Source organism: Gouania willdenowi, chromosome 13 (genome assembly GCF_900634775.1).
Source record: "Gouania willdenowi chromosome 13, fGouWil2.1, whole genome shotgun sequence".
Taxonomy (NCBI): Eukaryota; Metazoa; Chordata; class Actinopteri; order Blenniiformes; family Gobiesocidae; genus Gouania; species Gouania willdenowi.
In genome coordinates, this window is record NC_041056.1 from 26520299 (window position 1) to 26540080 (window position 19782).

The 19782-nt window shown below is 38.3% G+C and overlaps 1 protein-coding gene across 3 annotated transcripts in view; it reads left to right on the forward strand.

Moving 5' to 3' along the window:
• The window catches only part of LOC114474055 (beta-galactosidase-1-like protein 2), a 34496-nt gene extending 18136 nt beyond the window's left edge, over positions 1-16360 (forward strand). Inside the window, exons 14-20 of one of the 3 annotated variants that reach the window (XM_028463963.1) lie at positions 98-169; positions 491-569; positions 652-739; positions 1533-1647; positions 3967-4083; positions 4829-4859; positions 15308-16353. In XM_028463963.1, coding sequence (XP_028319764.1) covers positions 98-169; positions 491-569; positions 652-739; positions 1533-1647; positions 3967-4083; positions 4829-4859; positions 15308-15477 — 672 coding nt within the window. In that variant the 3' untranslated portion in view covers positions 15478-16353. Of the gene's footprint in view, positions 1-97; positions 170-490; positions 570-651; positions 740-1532; positions 1648-3966; positions 4084-4828; positions 5318-15307 lie in introns of those variants that run through there. The other 2 variants (XM_028463965.1, XM_028463964.1) reach the window with 2 other exon arrangements.
• Positions 16361-19782: the final 3422 nt, after the last annotated feature.

Below are 19782 nucleotides of genomic sequence, written 5' to 3' on the forward strand. Positions count from 1 at the left end.
AGATAGATCAATACAGGTAGATAGATAGATTGATTGATTGAATTATGTGCAGTTATTTTCATTGTATTCACCAAAATTTTTTCTTTTTCTTCCCAAGGTTTTTGTGGACAAAGAATATGTTGGATTTATCAATGACGAGGCTCAGAAACTTGTAATACCTAATGTGACGGTATGTTATGAGCATCTGTCAAGTAACTGGTTGAATTTAAGGCCAGTCTGCTGATTCATCCTTACCAACATGCAGAATTTGAACGCTTCAAGAACACTTTATCACTTTTTTGATCTGGTTTAAGTCGGCTCATTTTTAAGTGATGATTGTAATGGTATCATTTGATTTGTAAAAGTCTGCTACATCGAGAAGGATTTATTACTAAAATCCACCCAGCAAAGTTTTGGTTTCCAAACTTTTTGTTTTGTGAACTCTTTCTATTGCTATTGAGATTTATCATGAATGCCTCCCGAGTATGTTTTATTCATTTTCCTACTAAAGGAAGAAAGAAGTCTTAGTTTACTGGTGGAGAACTGTGGACGGGTGAATTATGGAAAAACCTTGAACAATCAGCGCAAAGGTACCAAACAGTTGTGAAAATGGAGGCTATTGTAGTTGTTTCAAAAAGTAGCTTTGACTCACAGCTTTGACTCACCTTTTAGGTATTGTTGGAGATATTGAGTTCAACGAGCTTCCCCTTCGAGGCTTCATTATTCATAGTCTGGATATGAATCCTGGCTTTATAAACAGGTTTGTATCTCTCATTTATTACCTTGTTTTCACTCCGTGTTTGTTATTCTTTGTTGTGTTTTTCTGCAACTCAATTGTTTGTTATCCATCATAATTACACAGGGCAATCTTGTGTTTTTGTTATTCAAGCATTATGCCAACATTGTGTAGGAAAAGGCTACTCAGTGAAGACAATTTAAAGCTGCTACGTACAATTCCCCATTATATCACCTCACTCCGTGAGACATTCAATTCAGGTCGGAATTGTATCTTTCCCTGTAAGCTCTGAAATAAACATCCTTTAATGTTTTTCTGCAATTTTCAGTCCATGAAAAAATCTGAAATGTGTTGGAAAATCACTTTGGCAGAGTTGTTGGGAGCAAACAGATAATATCACAGTAAGACTGAAGTAAAAACACTTCCACGCATCCGTTTACGGTACTCCACATCCTAAAATGCAACGCACAAAACCTTTCCGACATTGTCAATTGTTTAAAAGGCTTTGACTGTAACTCAGTATGTCTCTGATAATGTCTAGGTCTGCAGCTCACTGTGGCAACATTACAAATTCATACCCAAGGAAGGAGGGAGAACATTTACTTCGAGGCAAAATAGAATCTTGTGTTAGTGAAACTGATTTATTCTCCTGCCATCAGTGTCTCAACAAATAAATATTGTTCAAAGGATATACATTTCCACTGCCAGACAAACATGCCTCCTTAAAGTCAAGGGCTGATGGATTTTCAGAAATTAGATTCACAACAGAAGGCTTGGTAAACACGGCTGATATTTGTGTTTTTCTTCACCTCTTCAGACTTGAGGGTTCAGGGAGCTGGATATCCATGCGGCAGCAAACATCCTTTCCAGCATTTTTCAAGGGCAGGATGTATTTGAACAGAAATCCGAAAGACACTTTCATCAGACTCCCTGTGAGTAGAACAATTCAGCGCTTTTAGGGCACGGAACTAGTAATGTTGAGCAATGAAGTGAAAATACCAAATTATTCAGTTCTTCCAAAAAATGTAAAATCAAAAACTAAAGCACATCAAACTAAACTCTGCAATATTTGGCTTGCTGTATTCCAAATCCTTGTATTTTCTAACTAATCAGCATACTGTATAACATCACTGCAGGTAGAAATGTATAAAAGTTAAAATCTGCTGATATGTCCTCCACCATCCCTCAAAGTTTGAGCACAGTTGTTTATTACGTTATCGTAGCATTTCTGGTCGCGTATGGCAGCTTTTTTGATGAAGGTTTGCTGTGGAGGCTGATAATGTAATTTTCAATAAGCCTAACATGTCAGCTGTGTAGTGATGAATCAGCTTTTTTGTGACAGTCACTCTTTAGTAGGACACACGGTCAAGGATCATATCATGATGTAAGAGGGGAATCGGATTTGACATCCCTCAAATTTAACTTGCAGTAAAGACATTTTTCAGGAGGTAATAATTTCACCTGCTTTGTTTGTTTGTTTGTTTGTTTGTTTGTCTGTCTGTTAGCAGGATTATGTCAAAATTACTTAGTGGATTTGGCGGAAATTCTAACCAAAAATAAACCTTAGGACATGGAAGTCTCCATTACATTTTGGAGGGGATTCGGATCAATGTATTTATTCTGAATCAGTTTCAAAGATCAATTCATATCTCAGTTCGCAATAGACTGATCTATTGACACAGTTGTGTCGGGTTGGTTTTTTAAACATTATGGATTTTGCATTTTACCGTGATTATTTGAAAAAATAGTGGTGCCCATGAATGTCGACCTACTGTATCTTTATTAATGGGGATAGAAATTTCTTGTGAGCCTGTAAAGTGTGAATGATCATGGTCCACATAACTGCCAATTGTTGTATGAGAGAAACCAGTCTGAACCCAGATGCAGAGACAGAGTCGGCTTTAGAGTTCAAACGTTTTATCCACGCCGTGTTAGTGAAATCAATACCAAACACATTTGTGGAGGAATGAATGAGGTAAACGGCAAGATTCAGTTGTGGGAAGTCAATCCGATTGTGCATAGGTACCGTGGGATGATAGGAGAGGCAAAGGTAGGGCCCTATAAAATCCGCAGATCCGGAATTGAGGACGGAATCATTGAATCGACCAATGAAAACGGTTAAACGTGGAAATCGTCATGAAACGCCTTCACCGTGGGGCAAGAAACGTTGTCTTAATGGGAAATGTTTCCGGGGACCGCTTATTAGGTGCACCGCCCTCCTAAACCACCAAGAACGTCTAAAAATAACACAAATCATCACTGACTCCTAAATACAGAGCCACCAGTGCTCGTTTAACTTCGCTGTGCCTGTAAAGCTCTGTTCGTTTTTTGTGTAGCGCAGCTGTGCTCCGTGAAAACATGATCAGCTTTAATCATCTTCACCTGCTCAGTGTTTGAACTGTTGTGTCTGGCTAACTAAGAAAAACTCAGTCCCTGTTGTCCTTTAGTTCTTTTTATTCCAGCCTTTTGTCCGTGCCTCGTAGGTACACATTCACAGTCCGCTAGCTACCTCAAAAACAACCGTTTCAGTGGGAACTTCCGGTTTACAAAATAAAAGTCTGTTGGTGCAACGTTATTAGAATGTCACATTCCAACAACATCTCATCAGAGCTACAGAAGATAGGATAATTTAAATTAGGTTACTTTAAACAAGGTCGATCAAAACATAATCAATAAACCTACAAAGGTGGAGAGATGAAGCGAGGTTCGTAACCTGGAAGTCCGTACTATCAGAGTCTAGCTCTGGCTTCAGAACACAGATGACAATGTATGAAATGTGCCATTTAAGTCCGAGGAGAGTGAACTAGACATTGCATTACATCTGCAAAAGAAGGTAAAGTTACTTTAATGCTCATGATGATATGATTGTAGGCAGCACATTGTTTGCATATGCAATTAGATCAAATGTAAAGTTCACGAGCATCTTATTGCTGTAACCTTAAAATTCTCCAGCACTATCAATGATAATTTCCCTTTGACATTCATCATACTGTAGAGCTTGTTGATATTACTCATGAAGCCTACAGGGACAATAGTTCCTAAATGCTGCATCACAAACAATTTATTGGATAATTTCACAATGTAATATCTTTAATTGACTCTCATGCTCAGGTCAGATGATGTAACAAATCAATAATCTGTTTTTATGCAATTATACAAATTGCACTATATTGTTTGAAGAATTCAATTGCCTATTCTGAGCTGCTACGGATTCGTGCACTTTGACAGGTAGTGACTGTTTGTGTTTATAGGTTTGGAAAAAAGGTGTTGTGTTTATTAACGGCCAAAATTTAGGACGCTACTGGTCCATCGGTCCTCAGCAAACTCTCTATGTCCCAGGCCCCTGGCTTAAGATAGGGGAAAACCAGGTACGCACGTACGCACACAACCACACACACACACACACACACACACACACACACAAACACAGGGAGTAATATAATGAGTTGAAAATACATAAAGTTTAAGAAAAAACTTTATATATTTGCTAAAATGCTGAAAATGTGTCAGAATCACCTAATCCACAAAGAGCTGGTGCGACTGGACAAATGTCTTCAGCTGGTTAGTGGAGAAAGTTTAGGAAACCAGAGCACTTTGTAGAGTGGACAAAGTAATGCAATTTTTGAGAATATGCTAAAAGCCTGAACCAGGTGACTCATGTTCTTTACTAAGTCTGATTAGTTTAAAGAGACCTTGAAAGACCTGTAAGAATGTTTTCCTTTTGTCTGTTCAGCAGTGTTTCTCCAGAGTTTTAATGTTTTTCAGGTTTCCCCAATACCAGTGGATCTTACAGTATATATTTCACGGTTCACTCAATGCTATAGAATAGTGAAGAAAAAAACAAATTTTCTGTCATTTCGAAACTTTGTGTTGGCATCTTTAAAGTTCATTGAGCTAGAAAAACCAAATGCATACAACCATATTACTCTCGAAAGGACTTTGGAAATGTTCTAGTTTTAGCCAATTCCCATTATTAGTAACAGTGGACAATCAACAAAGTTATTTGCTGTGCCTGAAAAAAAATTTCAACAATTTTATCTACAACAGCTCATTGAAGTCTTTTTCTGTTTTTCTTCTTCACTCCCCCTGTGCATTTTTCTTTTCCTGTCACAGATCATGGTGTTTGAAGAACGTGAAACAGATGGTAAGATTGAGTTCACAACCACACCTGAATACGGAATGACTGTTGATGTCCAGTGAGGATGAGACTAAGGGTTGGACGATTAAGTGACATTGCCACTGTGTTAAAACTCTTCACAGGAGTTATTTGTTCTAGTTGTTTTTTTGTTTTTTTTGCATTTTGTGTTCTTTAGGCTCTTTCTTGATTCATTTGCTTTTCTCAAACTGAAGACTCGGACGCTGTCTATGCGTCGAAGTGTCCTTGGGCAAGACACTGAACCCTAAGTTTCTCCCAGTGGTTGACAGCGCCTTGCATGGCAGCTCAGTCACATTGGTGTGTGATTGAGTTCATATTGTAAAGCGCTTTGGGACTACTTCAGTGTAGTCATAAAAAGCGCTATATAAATCAAGTCCCTTCAGAATTTTTACCATAATACATTTTCCTTCTAATTTACAATCAATCATTACAATTCACATCCAATGGAACATTTTGGAATCCAAGTTAAATGCACTTTTTTCTCTACTTATGATTAGGGGAGGTTTTTAATCATAAAATTGTTGATTTAATGTTTTTACTGCTGATTTTAATCTTACTAATTTTTTAACTGTACAATGTTTTCTGTCACACTTTTTAATCATGTAAAGCACAATAAATTGTCTTGTGTGTGAAATGTGCTATACAAATACATTTGCCTTGCCATAGATATGAAGTGTTTACCGGTAATTATTTTGGTCTTAACCCAAAATCCATACCAATTAGTGAGTGGCTGAATGAAGAGCCGCAGGTGAATCTGGCTTTGCATTGTGATTGGTTGATTCTCCATATCACCTGAGAGCTCAGAGATGTACTTTCCTTCCATCTTTAAACCATCACCCTCAGATTCTCAGATGTTTACAACTCCTTCACTTAATGGTCCAGTATGATGCTATTTTTCACCCATCTCCATTTGTTCTAAAAATCCCAACAACATAGTATTTGAGGTTTATTTTCCCAAACTCGCCTTTTTTCTGGGGTTTTAGTCCTTTGAAAACAGGCTGTTTTGGGGCCTTCATGCATATGCATGAGTGGGTGTGTCTATAGACGCAGACTTCATGCCTTGCTCTTGGAGAGGCTGATCAGTGATCACCGTTACAATTGTCTTTTGCTATCCACACACTTCTTGTTGTCTTCAGCCAAAAAACTGCACATTGCAGTAAAACACATGGCTATTTAAGAGACTATTGTGATTGTGAGTCCAATAAAAGCTGCTCCATGGTGTGTGTGCACTGTTTTGTCCAGCATTGCATTGGGTCACAAACATGTCACATCATGTCAAAGGCGATCATTTAAATTGTGAGCCCTGAATCTATAATCTATGAAAGTTTAATTTTTTCAATGTAATTATGGAAATTAAACAACTTTTCCATTATATTCTAATTTTTTGGAAAGGGTCTCTATCTGTTAGCATGTAGAGTAAAAAATACACCTACTCTTTGGAAATTACATGGGAAGTTGATGACAGATGGGGTCGCACCATCTCTAAGCCTGACAATCTGACCTGTCCTGTCAAAATCATCAGGTTTGAAGTGCTCACTACAGAGCTTTGATGAATCACTAGCAACAAAACCCTCCCGTTCTAAAACAACTTTCCATTGCCTCCTCAAGCCTGTATCACTAGGAAACCTTCAAAATGTTAAGAAGAAAAAAACAGCAAGAGACAATGAGTAAGAGAGTACCTAATAACATTACACGTCTCAACGTAAATTACGATGACATAATATTATAAATGGTACAATAACCAAAAGTAATGTTCAATCTTATTTGTGAAAGGTAATTCCACGGGATCTATAATGACTACTGCACCGGTTATTGCAACCAAAAGCTGCACAAAACACCGGCATAGATGCTCTCTAGTGCTAGCTCAGACCCATCCAATATCACGGCGATGTTTGATTTCAATTCAACTTTATTTATATAGCGCAAAGCACAACAAAGTCATCTCAATGCACTGAACAAAATATCAAGTTCATATTAAGAAAGGAAGAACCCAACAAGATCCACATGAACAAGGATTTAGCGAGAGTGGGAAGAAACAACTCCCTCTTAACAGGAAGAAATCTCCAGCAGAACCAGTTTCAGAGGTGGCAGCCATCAGAGGGGTATTCCATAAAGGCGGGTTAACAAACTCTGTCTATCCATAAACTCTGGGTCAACATACCCCGCGATGAGAAACTCTGGGTATCGGATTCCATTACAGCTGGTATGAAGTGGGTCAATCAACCCTGAGTATGTAAACCTTGGGTTACTTACGTGCACGCGCGCGATAAAAAGTCATCATCAATGGATCAAAGAATACTCAAACTGCCATGAGAACCAAACGGAAGAGTGTATTATTCACCCTGATGGGTGAAATAAGCCATTGTTTGATGAATATGAGCCTGTTCTAAAGGTGCGTTCAGTCTTCGGTGACTATAGTGGCTTAAATCACCCGTAAGTAATCACACTTTTTGGTCACTTCATCACTTTATTGCTTCAGTAACGTGACGAGCGGTGAATAATATGAATAAAGTGTGTCTGAGGAGACGTGTCAGCAGCATAGGATGGCTGCATAGAGAGTCCTCCTGTTACACTGGATATAAAGACAGTGGCTGCTGCTTCATATCACATCATTTATATTGATTATTAATGTAATGTTGTCGCCAGAGTCATCTCAACGTCCTAAAAAATGTCATTAAAAAAACACTGAAGCAGGACGCGAACCCACAACCCATTGCTTTCAAGAGCAGCATCACACTTAACTGCGCCATCATACCTTCATAGATGTATGATCAACAGACTTAACTATATAGCAATATCAAACAACAATCGAGCCTTAAAAGTTGATTTATTTAAATTATCATCTCCTCCTTTATATTATCCACAGGTTTGTATTCAGTGAACTTTACTACAGACGTCAGTAGATGTTTTAATGCAGATCAACCTCTCAGTGACTTTCACTTAATGATCTACATCTACAATGTTATAAAGGAAATTACCGTTATCACAAAAAAAAAAAAAAAAAAGACGTAAAGCAACACAACATTAGTAATGATGTGAACACGTCTGTGGTGTGTGATGTTACTAATGTGTTTCAGAGAAGAGTGTTCAGGTTCATTAAAGTGTTCAGAAACGGTGTTCAGGTGGGCGGAGCCAGGTAGAAACCCAGGGTTTCTTTGATAAAACCTGCCAGCGACCAGGTTTAGTTCACGGACAATGTTGCCTGGGTAACATACTCAGAGAAGAACATACCTTGCTTTTTGGAATGGGATACTCAGAGTTTCCCTCATTTGAGCCTGAACATACTCAGAGTTTGAACATAACCCGCTTTATGGAATACCCCTCTGCTTCGACTGGTTGGTGTTAGTGGATAGAAGGATGAACAGATTAGGATAGAGAAATAGACCATCAGAGTTCCTCAGACTAGTTGAGCCGTGAACCAGCACTTCATTAGGTGTCTATGAATAAAGTCTATGTTTGAAACTAATCACTACCGGAAGTGAGTGTTTGATAGATGTACAACAACTTCATTGTTTTGTTTCAGTACATTTGTGGCTCACTAAACTCCTTGTAAATATTGGGTAATTATAAATGAATACATATTTAAAGCAGGGTTGAACTGAGGTTTGAAAGCGAGCGTCTTTAACAGCTGTCAGCAGTGTTTCTACCAATGGCAGCATGGATGTCTGAGTTCAAGGGATATTTGACTTCAAGAGTCAACTGGATTTTGAGTAAACGCTCATTCATCTTCAAATACTTGTTCAGCCTCTAGATGGCACTGTTTAACTGTAAAACAACTCAACTGTGAGCCCTAAAAAGGTTGTCATCAAAAGATTTAAAACCATATGAAATGGTGGAAGTGTACATTTATTTTGAAAATAATCACAAGTATCTTAATTTTGGTGTAGACATATTGAAATGTTATTTGTCTCCGCTGTTAAATGTGTTAAATTGTCTGTATTGATGATGAATCAATGCCTCTGATATTATACATTCATCACAGCAGTCTCTCTCTCCATAGTAAATAAGTAAGGACATTTTTATTTATAAAATGCTTTTCGCAGCTAAAAATCACAAAGTGCTGTACAGAATAGAGTAGAAATTAAAACAACAGGAGCAACATCATAAAAGGATAATAAAACAAAGGTGAATTTACAACAACAGGAGCAGCATCATAAAAAGGATATTTTCTGAAAAGTGAAGTCTTCAAATGTTTCTTAAAAGAGTCCACACATTCAAGCTCCCGGAGGGACTGGTGAAGGTCATTCCAGAGTCTGGGGGCCAGAGCCTGGAATGCCAGGTCTCCCCGGGTTTTAGGGATCTTGAGGAGACCCTGGCCTGAAGACCGAAGGATGCGCCCTGAAGTGTAGGGGCACAGCAAGTTAGTGATATACTGAGGGGACTGGCCATGCAACACACGGAAAGTCAGGACTAAAATTTTAAATTCTATGTGAAATTTGACCGGAAGCCAATGAAGACTAAATAGAATGGGGGTAATGTGGGCTGTTCTGGGTGCACCAATCAAAAGTACGGCAGCAGCATTCTGTACTATCTTAAGTCTGTTCATAGTCGACTTGTTGAAACAAGTGAAAACAGAATTACAATAATCAATGCGAGACGATATGAACAAGTGTTTGATCATTTTGAGATCTGATTTTGACAAGAAATTCCTCACTTTAGAGATATTTCTCAGAAGATAAAAAACAGTTTTTGGTCAGTTGACGACAGTGTCCCACCAAAGACATTGACTGATCAAACCCCAAGGTCTCTGAGGCTGGTTTTCACAAATGAGCCCAGATCACCAAGGAAGTTCTTTATCAGGGGGATCTTTTTATCGGGAGTGATGATCAGAGTTTTCGTTTTATTGCAATTTATCTGAAGGTAATTTGATGACAACCAGTTTTTGATAGAAGTTACACAATTCAAGAACTCAGATAAAAAGTGAAACTCTGAGTCATTGTAGGAGCAATACAACTGAATATCATCTGCATAAAATTGACCAGACACATTTTCAAAATCACTGATCAACCGACCAAGAGGCATCAGGTACAATAAAATCAGAACAGGCCCCAGAACAGAGCCCTGGGCAACTCCACATGACCGGTTGAACACATTAGACAATACATTGTTAAAAACAACATTAAAAGTTCTTCCATGTATATATGAAGTAAACCACTAGAGAACAGTCCCAGAAAACCCGATCTCAGATTTGAGTCGATCAATCAGTATACCGTAATCTACAGTGTCAGCATGTTTAAAGAAGCTGGGGACTGAGCCAGATAAAAGTGAGAGGTTTATCAATTTTACCACCCAAGGACCAACAGCATCAAAAACATTTAAGAACAGAGGAGTAGAAACAATGTCCACAGGGCTCGATGAGGTTTTTATCTTTCTTACTAAAACCTGAACATCCTGTAAGCTGACAGGAGTGAAGGAGGACCATGAGCATAAGCTAACCAAGGGAGTGATACTGGCCCTAATGTCTTTCACTTTGTTCATAAAGAAGATAAAAAAAATTATTGCAGTCATCCTGTGTGTGCACAAGCACATGGGGGGATGGGGGCGCAACAAGATTTTCAATAGTGTCAAACAAGACTGTAGGGTTTTTCTTGTTACGCAAAACAGTATTTGAGAAATAAGCGGAGTGAGCATGTTTTATTATTTCATTTAGCTCCATTATCATTTCTTTAAGATGGAGTCTATGCACCTCTAATTTTGTGGCTTTCCACAAAGGTTCCACTTTCCGGCAGCTTCTCCTAAAGCTAAAAATGGCTTCATTTAACCATGGACAAGGTTTCTTATGAAAACCTAGAGTTATTTTAGCTGGTGCTTCTGTGTCCAAAACAGTCAAACAATTGCTATATAAGTTTGTCATAAATGTGTCAACATCATCACAACTAGCAAAAGTAGTTGGGTCAAAAGAGGCAGAAAACCCACTGATTACAAATTTATTAAGAATGCGTCTCTGCTTTTTCACATTGGAAGTAGTCTGTGCCAGTGTGAATGACAGATTAAATACAATACAACAGTGGTCACTTATTTGAAGATCTTCAATACTTAATTGGTTTATTTTTTAAAGCAAAAGAAAAGACCAAATCTAAAGTATGACCTTTTGTGTGCGTTGGACCTGACACATGCTGCACAAATTGAAAAGAGAGCTTACCTTCACTCAGGGCCATACATTTGTGCTGAGTGGGATTAAGGGGGACTCCCACAGTAAAATATTTCACCATGACATATTTTCCAATCTCCTTCCAGATGTAGTAACAGTGTGATGCAGCAGTGGGTGAAGAAATCCACTAAACGAAATCAATTTTAGCCCATTTTTAGCCAATTTATCACTTGTGCGACTAATTTTGGGATCGCGCTAAGTCTCGGCTAAATTGTGTGTTGTGCATTGTGTAGTGTGCATGGGGTCAAAAGAGAAGCAATTAACACCTAACGACCAGCTCCCGATCAGCAATCGCATGGTCGTAAGGAAAGGTGGCGAGGGGGGATCACTGCGCCCCCTAGTTGTCAAATGTTTTCATGACAATTTTCCCAATTATTAATATAATTTTACATAATATACAAATATTCTAAGTGCCAAAAATCACAGTGAATAGGAAATAAAAAAAACAGGGGTATAAAATGCAAAGGTTCACAAAAAAAAAAAACAAGTAAAAAAACGTTATAAAGGACCAGCAGCCGATGACATTTGACCCTCCTGCTTCCCGTAGCGGCTCAGAATTTTGTTTACAACATAGCGGACACCGCCGGAGATTCATAGACTCAAAAGTCGGTTGTTTCTCGTGATGCACTGAAAAAAGAAGTGGCTGGTACAGAGAACAAACTAACACCACAATCAGTGCGTGCTTTTCTGGATCTAAGACCAAATGGAATGATGCTATCATGTTTGATTTAGTATGGGCATCAAACACTGTAGGAAATATATTCTACAATGGTTGACCAAAGGACTAGTTCAGTTACGAGTACTTTCCCAGATGCAATATGCTTCTGTTGTTTGGGCAAACACAAGTAAAAAATTGACTTAGTCAGGTTACAGGTTGCCCAGAATAAAGCAGCTTGGATAGTTTTGGGATATATTCATACAGAACCAATGTAATAAAAATGCATAATGAGTTGGGTTTATCGACTGTCAAGAGCAGATTGAAATATTTTTTGATAAAATTAATCAGGATTATTATTCTAACTAAAAAATCGGAAGTAATTTACAATAAATTATGTTTTTTTTTTCAGATTCTGACTATTATTTAACTACTATGCAAAACAGTAACATGAGGGCTGTGCTACCTGCGTGTAGAACCAATCAAATGCAAAGAACAGCCATGTTTGCATGGAATGAATTGCCTGTGTTTTTGTTGCTGGAAAACAACAAAGTTTTCAAAAAAAATAAAAGTCGTTTCCTTTCACCCAATTTCATGAGAAACAATGAAAGAGGACTTTGCAAACTTCATCAATGATTAGTGAGGAGACGGCGCTTCTCACTTTTGTTATTGTTATTATTATCTTAGAAATATTTTGTCACATGATTTCAATATAATTGTACGAATACATATTCACCTATATCTGGGACTGCAACAAATACTATTAGCCCTGTGGACACAATGTGCTATATTTTCACATTATACAGAGGTCAGTAATGCATGTAGGGTTTACACTGAGGTTTTCTGCTGCAAACCACTGAAGCTTTGAGTGTAAAACAGAACAGACAAACTGTTTCTAAATGAGAATAAGATAGTATTTTGCCTCAGGAGGGACTTTGTAAAGACAAAGTCATTGCTGTGAGGGTTGTGTAATATCACGTCCTCCGGCTGTGGGGTCTCTAATGTTCCTAGTCAGTGCGTCTGGGATGGGTAGCTTAGCAAATGACCACTTCTTACTTGTTTTATAGCTTTGTCAGGGATTTACTGTATATAGCTTTCATGCAAGGCAGGTTTATTAGGAGCATAAAGCCTAGTATTACCAATGAAAGCGTGTATTCCAACCTGCTGACTTTGGCTGTGGATGTGAGGGGACTCTTCACTGAAACCCATTACCAGAATAGAACTCAGGTAAACCTTTGTGTGTTCCGTCTGCTGTTGCTACACAAAGACATGGATATTCATGATGATTTCAATCCTTTTAACACCATTAAACCATTATTTATTGTATGTGTATGTGTACATCATAGACATAATAGGACAAAATCAAGCTTTTACATGCCCTTTATTCAGAGCAAGCGTAAAGTTCATCCTCTTAATAGATTGTGTAAGCAGTCGTTTACTTTATAGCCTACATAAAGGTTTTCAGCTGTTGTTTTTTTGACCAACTTTTGTGCAGTTTCTGAGAAGCACTAATGTTCTAACTATGTACAGTCCTAACTGCAAATGGTAATTAAAAAGGAGGCTGTATTTCTCAAAATTTAAAAGCGTTCAATATACAAATTACAATCTATTAACCCTTCTATTTTCCTCAAATATTATATTTTGCTCATGGCGTCAATCTGACCCCAGGGATATTTGTCTCCAGATAATGATTTTCAGAAAATTGTTGACCTGGTTTTTGTGTCAGGCACTTTATTTTATTTGTTGAATACATAAATAACCGCTTGATAATGGAACCTTGACCTGTTCTCTAGCGCCACCATCAGGACAAACCTTTAAACTAGAATTAATTTATCTTATATAGTTCTTACCCAAATCTTCTCAAATGTACTGACAACATTAATGACCACAAGAGTATGAACCCTATTGGTTGTGGTAATGATATGATCTTTCCTGCAGCACCACCATCAGGTCAAACTTTTAGTTGTAGAGTTAGTGTATCTTAATCTTTCATCCAAATATTTTCTAATTTGAGGTGCACATTCATGACTCTCACACAACTAAACATATTGGTTGATGTCGATGACCCCCCTTTTCCAAACATGTTTATTTAGATATTTGGGGTCACACATGTGACACACACAGCTAAAGCTTGGGATCAAATTGACCATAGAGGAACACCAATGCGCGCAATATGTGTTCAAATCATAATTGTACTAATCAAATTACGAAAAGTCATGAAATATTAAGCAAAAAAAAAACTGTTGAATGATAAACATTGAAAAGTGTCAAATTGACACCAAGGATAATAGGAGATAACAGATTTAATAGTTTTTCTAAATGTATTTGATTTGTTACTTTGATCTCAGAATGATGAGCTTCTTGAACAGCTGTCAAAGCGGTTAGCAAACAGCTAGCAAGCTAACAGCGTCAGTTGTTTATCCAAATACCATAACTATCAGTTATATTGATTTTAGTCTTAAACCAAATTTTGTACAAAAGGGATTATCCTACATACTTTATTAACCAATTGCTTAAAAAAGCGAGTTATCATTGGTGACTAAATTAGAAGTCAGATTATTATTCCACACAAATCACAGGATAATGAAGTATAAATATTTTTTTTTTTTTTCACAAATATATAATCATATTACACAAATAAACATTGTTATTATCACCCTGCTTTAACTTTACTCATTGGTTCTAAAAGTATTAATAGTCTAAGTGTAAAGGTCTTTTCAAATGGCTTGTTGGTGAGATTATTTCAGATTATTCTATTCTACCGATCAGGCCTATGACATGGTTCACATGCTGTAGTCATCATCGTGATCTTTCATGCTTAATGTACAGTTGTGATGTAAGTCATTGCACTTATTTCACACTGGTAAAAACTCGAGGCATCCACACTTAGCTTTCCTCCTATTCTTGTTTGTTCAGAAAGCTCTTTTTTCAAACACAGCTGTAGAGCTCCAAGTCTCAATTCTACCCCAAGTATTCCCAGCAGCCTCTGAAATGATGGGTTCTAAAAATGAAAGGGGCTAGCAGTTTGATTCTTTATGTATTTTCTTCTCAATAAAGGAAAATAAGATCCTATCTGTGACGGCATCAGTGTCACAGATAGGAAATGATCTCTGGAATATGCAGAGATATGAACTGATCTGCACACTGCAGCTTGCCCAGTGGTCGGTCACAGACACAAAACCAGTCCATTCAGGCTCACCCTCCCCACAGGTATTCACTCAGGCTCATGCACCTTTTTCAGATAATTCTACCCAGTTTAATTCGGCAACTCCAGCTTAATTTCAATATGTTATTACTCACTCCACTGTGTTACATTCTGTGCATTATATAGGTATAGCTAATTTGTGCAGGGAGGCCAGCCCATTATATCAGTTGGAGCAATGCCCTGTAATGAAATCAAGGAATGTGTGGCAGAGGTTCGTCCTTGTTTCAACTGAATGGGAATGGACCCCATCACTGAGTTATTATTTCTGTCTTGGTAAAGCTGAAGTCAAATAGAGTTTCTCCTCCTTCCTTATTTGTCAATTGAGAAGAAAAAAACATTTTTTTTTAGTATTTGGAGGAATTTAGATTTTTCACTCTGTTGGATATTAAGCAACATGTTAAAGTGATTTCTTGTACTTTTTACAGTTATGATGTCAGTGGTTGCAAAACTGTTTGAAATGGGCGTGTCGATCAATTTCTACATGTTCCACGGAGGGACCAATTTTGGATTCATGAATGGTGCATTAGCTGTGGATCTACCAGCACCTAAACCCATGATAACCAGCTACGGTAAGTTCAACAATGGCTTCCAGTAAGCACACTGCCTGAAATATTTTCTATTGGGTGACTTTCTCACTTAGAGCTAGATTAAGTCTGTTTTATTAAAAATGTTTTTAAATAACCCAGTGGTTCCCAACCTGTTTATCTTGCACAGCTCCTTTGAAAAAGGAAACATTTTAAGCCTACCCCAAAAATTTGGACTGTTCTTCATCAAAACTCACGTAAATGTCATTAAATGTGCAATCCTATATTTTGGAACAGTAGTAATAAAAAATATTTGAATTACTGTATATTTTAATTGTGTGAAAGAGTGTTGTTAATGCTGTCATATGTTGATAAAAACACGATTAATGTTGTTTGGCATGCCCTTAAATGATGTTGTCCACGCTTGGTAGCCTTGGGGGTTTGTAAAGTTAAATATGCGCTGCACACAAATGAATTAATTACTGAATAAAGTGCAAGCGAAATGTAAATTAAGGATGGTACAACGGGTTTGATGTCCACCTCAGAGGCTCTTAACATTGTAATGACCTTAGAAAATAGAAGGATAGTGAAGAGACCTTTCAGAGCAGTTAAGGTCACCCCGACCTTGTTTTTTTAATTGTACTTCAAAAAATGCTTAATCTTGAATAAGCATGGATGAATGTCCTAAGATGTTTGATAGGGGGAGCAGCATGAAAGCATCTGCCACGAGAAGAAGCTTCCATGTCTCTCTCTCTCTTGCTTCCGAGCCTGCTGTTCTGATTATCTTTCAGATTACGATGCTCCATTATCCAAGGCGGGGGATTGCACTACCAAGTATCATCTTCTGCAGAATTTTTTTAGCCAATACCTCAGTGAGTGATGTTTTGTTGTTGCCTAGAATGGCTCCACATTCCCTCCATCTTTTTAGTTTCTTCATTTTCTCTTCTTTATCAAAGAGATGTTCCTTTTCAAACCTATTCCATGTCGCCTGAAAAGGAAACATCCCACGTGTTCAAGCATGGATTCGCCATGTATTTGCATATGTCTGTGTGATTCTTTTAACCCAAGTAAAAAAAAAAACGTGGATTTGTGCACAAATTTGATCTGTCATATCTGACTTTGCATTGTGTTCCTTGCTCATGTAGCAAAACACGGATATTTTGTTTAGGTGCAGAGGTCTCATGTCTTTTAGGACCAAGGCGTTCTTTTTTGTTAAACCGGGATTATATCCATCATGACTTTCCTCATCATTTTCCCAGCAGTGAGGTGATTGGAGACAGTCTGAAAGAGCCTACTTATGATTCATCCATGTTTTTTCTAGTCTGACAACGATGAGCAGTGGCCTGGATAAGAGAGGCAGTCTTTGTGTTGGTCTCTGCAGCCACAAACACATGACCTAATTCTGTAATTAGATCAGCACGATATTTTAATATTGTTTGGTTGTCAAATGTTGTACACTGTGTCAGCTACACCAGGCCCCGTGGTGTGTTTTTGTTGTTTGTGCCTAAAATGGCACATATTCTGGCTGATCTCTCAGCGCTCTGACACTAATGAAGGCTTTAGAAATAACCTTGTCACACACTTGCTTTAAAGTCTCCCAGCTGTCACAAACAACCAAAGTATTCCCATATCTTTTTATAAAAAGTAAAAACGACCTTTTTTGATTCCATAATCCACCTTGTAAAGAATATTACAGGTTTTTGACGAAGCATTGAGACAGAATTTGTCAAAAGGCAGCATCATTTAGATAATATGAATCTCCTTTAACATCGTGTAGTTGTATTAATGTATGCATACCAGTATAAAGAATAGTATAATTTATCTGTGTCTTCTGATTGGTGCCCTGTCCAGGGTGTACCCCCCCCCCCCCCCCCCAGCACCCAATGAGAGAGATTGGCACCGGCAGACTCCCGCGACCCTGACAAACAGGAATAAGTGGGTCTGAAAATGGATGGATGGATCTGTGTCTTCTGATCGTGGTTGTGAAATGCCACACATGTGGACCTGCTGTGCAAGGAAAGACTTGGCTGTTATCCTTTAAGCATCCCTCATCTTTTGCCAGCTGGTTCCACTTAGTGATGAGAAAGTCCTTTTGAGGATCTCCATAAGTACTACTGGTATATGTGCACTATTTTGCACTCCTTAAAAATTCCAGATTGCAGTTAAAGCCAAGGTTGGAATGGCGAAGAGAGATGCAGAATAAATTGAGACACAACCATGTTTTTCCCTCTCCATCGCTTCCTTCAAAAACAATACTACACACTCACAAGCAACCACAAAGTACTGTTTCTTGAGAATGTACAAATTACTTTATGAAATAAGTCTGGTGAAACTGTACACTGGGTAGTATTTTAATCAATTTGTTCCACACTGGATACATTTTTCCCATTTATTGGTCTATCTCATCTTGACTTTGAGGATTTCATGAATTTATTCATGTATGTCGTTTATTGAACCCTTTTGGTAAGTGTTCAATATGGTAAACTAGATCAGCACATCTCTAGTAACAAGTTATGTGCCACAGGCTTTTAAGACAGCTGCAATTAAACATCTCCTTAAAAAGCCTAATCTTGATCCAAGTTGTTTGTCCAACTACAACCTTCCCTTTGTTTCCAAAATCCTTAAAAAAATCATTGCATGTCAACTATGTGACCATCTACACAGGAGCAATTTATATGAGAGCTTTAAGTGTGGCTTTAGAGCCTATTGTGGCACAGAGACTGCCTTAGTAAAAGTAACTAATGATCTCGTTTTAGCCCCAGATAGAGGGTTGGTCTCAGTTCTGGTGCTCTTAGATCTCAGTGCAGCCTTCAATACCGTAGATCACAATTTATTGCTGCTGAGACTGGAAAGTGTTTTTTGGCATTAAAGAAACAGCAATAGATTGGATTAAATCCTATTTGAGAACCCACTTTGTTCATGTTAATAATCTCTCCTCAGCACACACCAGAGTTAATCATGGAGTTCCACAAGGTTCAGTTCTAGCTCCATTACTCTTTACTAGGAATGTCACAGTATTGACAATATTGTGATACTGCAGTATTAAAAGTGCCTTGATATTGTCGTGGTTATGTCACGGTATAAAATAATAAGCCGTTACGCTTAAAATTAGGTTTTTTGGTTGGCTGTAGTGGACAGTTTTAGAGTAAACTTCAAGTGCCATAATGCATTGCGGCGGCGTCATAGGTTACAGGCGGTTGAGCCAATGGCGTGCGACAGTGCAAGGTCAGAGGTGAAAGGAAACATGGCGGAACTTGTGAATGATACAGCGGCTACAAATCAGAGGAGTGGAAACGTTTTGGTTTCACTGCATCAACAAAACCATGAAGAAGAAACGGTGGACAATATGCAAACACTACTAGTTTTGTACCATGCGCTACTCTTCTGGAAATATGAGCAACATGAGAAGGCGCTTAACGACCCAACATCCAACATTAAGGATTGTGTCAAACAAACAATTCAATCTGGTCAAAAAACTCTAAAGGAAGCATTTACAACCAAGCTCCCTCAGAACAGCTCAAGGACTCAAGAAATAACGAGAGAAGTTGCGTAGTTACACCCGTGTATCTGTTGTTGTTGCTCTGGGATTAGTTGTTGCAATAATCTTGGCTGAAAGAAACCCAAAATTACATGTACTGTGTCAAACGTTTTCTGTAAGTCTTCACAAGGTTTTCACACACTGTTGCTGGTATTTTGGCCCATTCCTCCAAGCAGATCTCCTCTAGAGCAGTGATGTTTTAGGGCTGTCACTGGGCAACACAGACTTTCAACTCCCTCCAAAGATTTTCTATGGGGTTGAGATCTAGAGACTGGCTCGGCCACTCCAGGACCTTGAAATGCTTCTTACAAAGCCACTCCTTCATTGCCCGGGCGGTGTGTTTGGAATCATTGTCGTGCTGAAAGACCCAGCCACGTGTCATCTTCAATACCCTAGCTGATAGAAGGAGGTTTTCACTCAAAATATCACGATACATGTCCCAATTCATTCTTTCCTTTACACGAATCAGTCATCCTGGTCCCTTTGCAGAGAAACAGCCCCAAAGCATGATGTTACCACCCCCATGCTTTACAGTAGGTATGGTGTTCTTTGGATGCAACTCAGCATTCTTCCTCCTTCAAACATGACGAGTTGAGTTTTTATCAAAAAGTTCTATTTTGGTTTCATTTGACCATATGACATTTCCCAATCTTATTCTGGATCATCCAAATGCTCTCTCGCAAACTTCAGACGGGCCCGAACATGCACTGACTTAAACAGAGGGACACGTCTGGCACTGCAGGATTTGAGTCTCTGGTGGCGTAATGTGTTACTGATGGTAGCCGTGCTACTTTGGTCCCAGCTCTCTGCAGGTCATTCACTAGGTCCCCCATGTGGT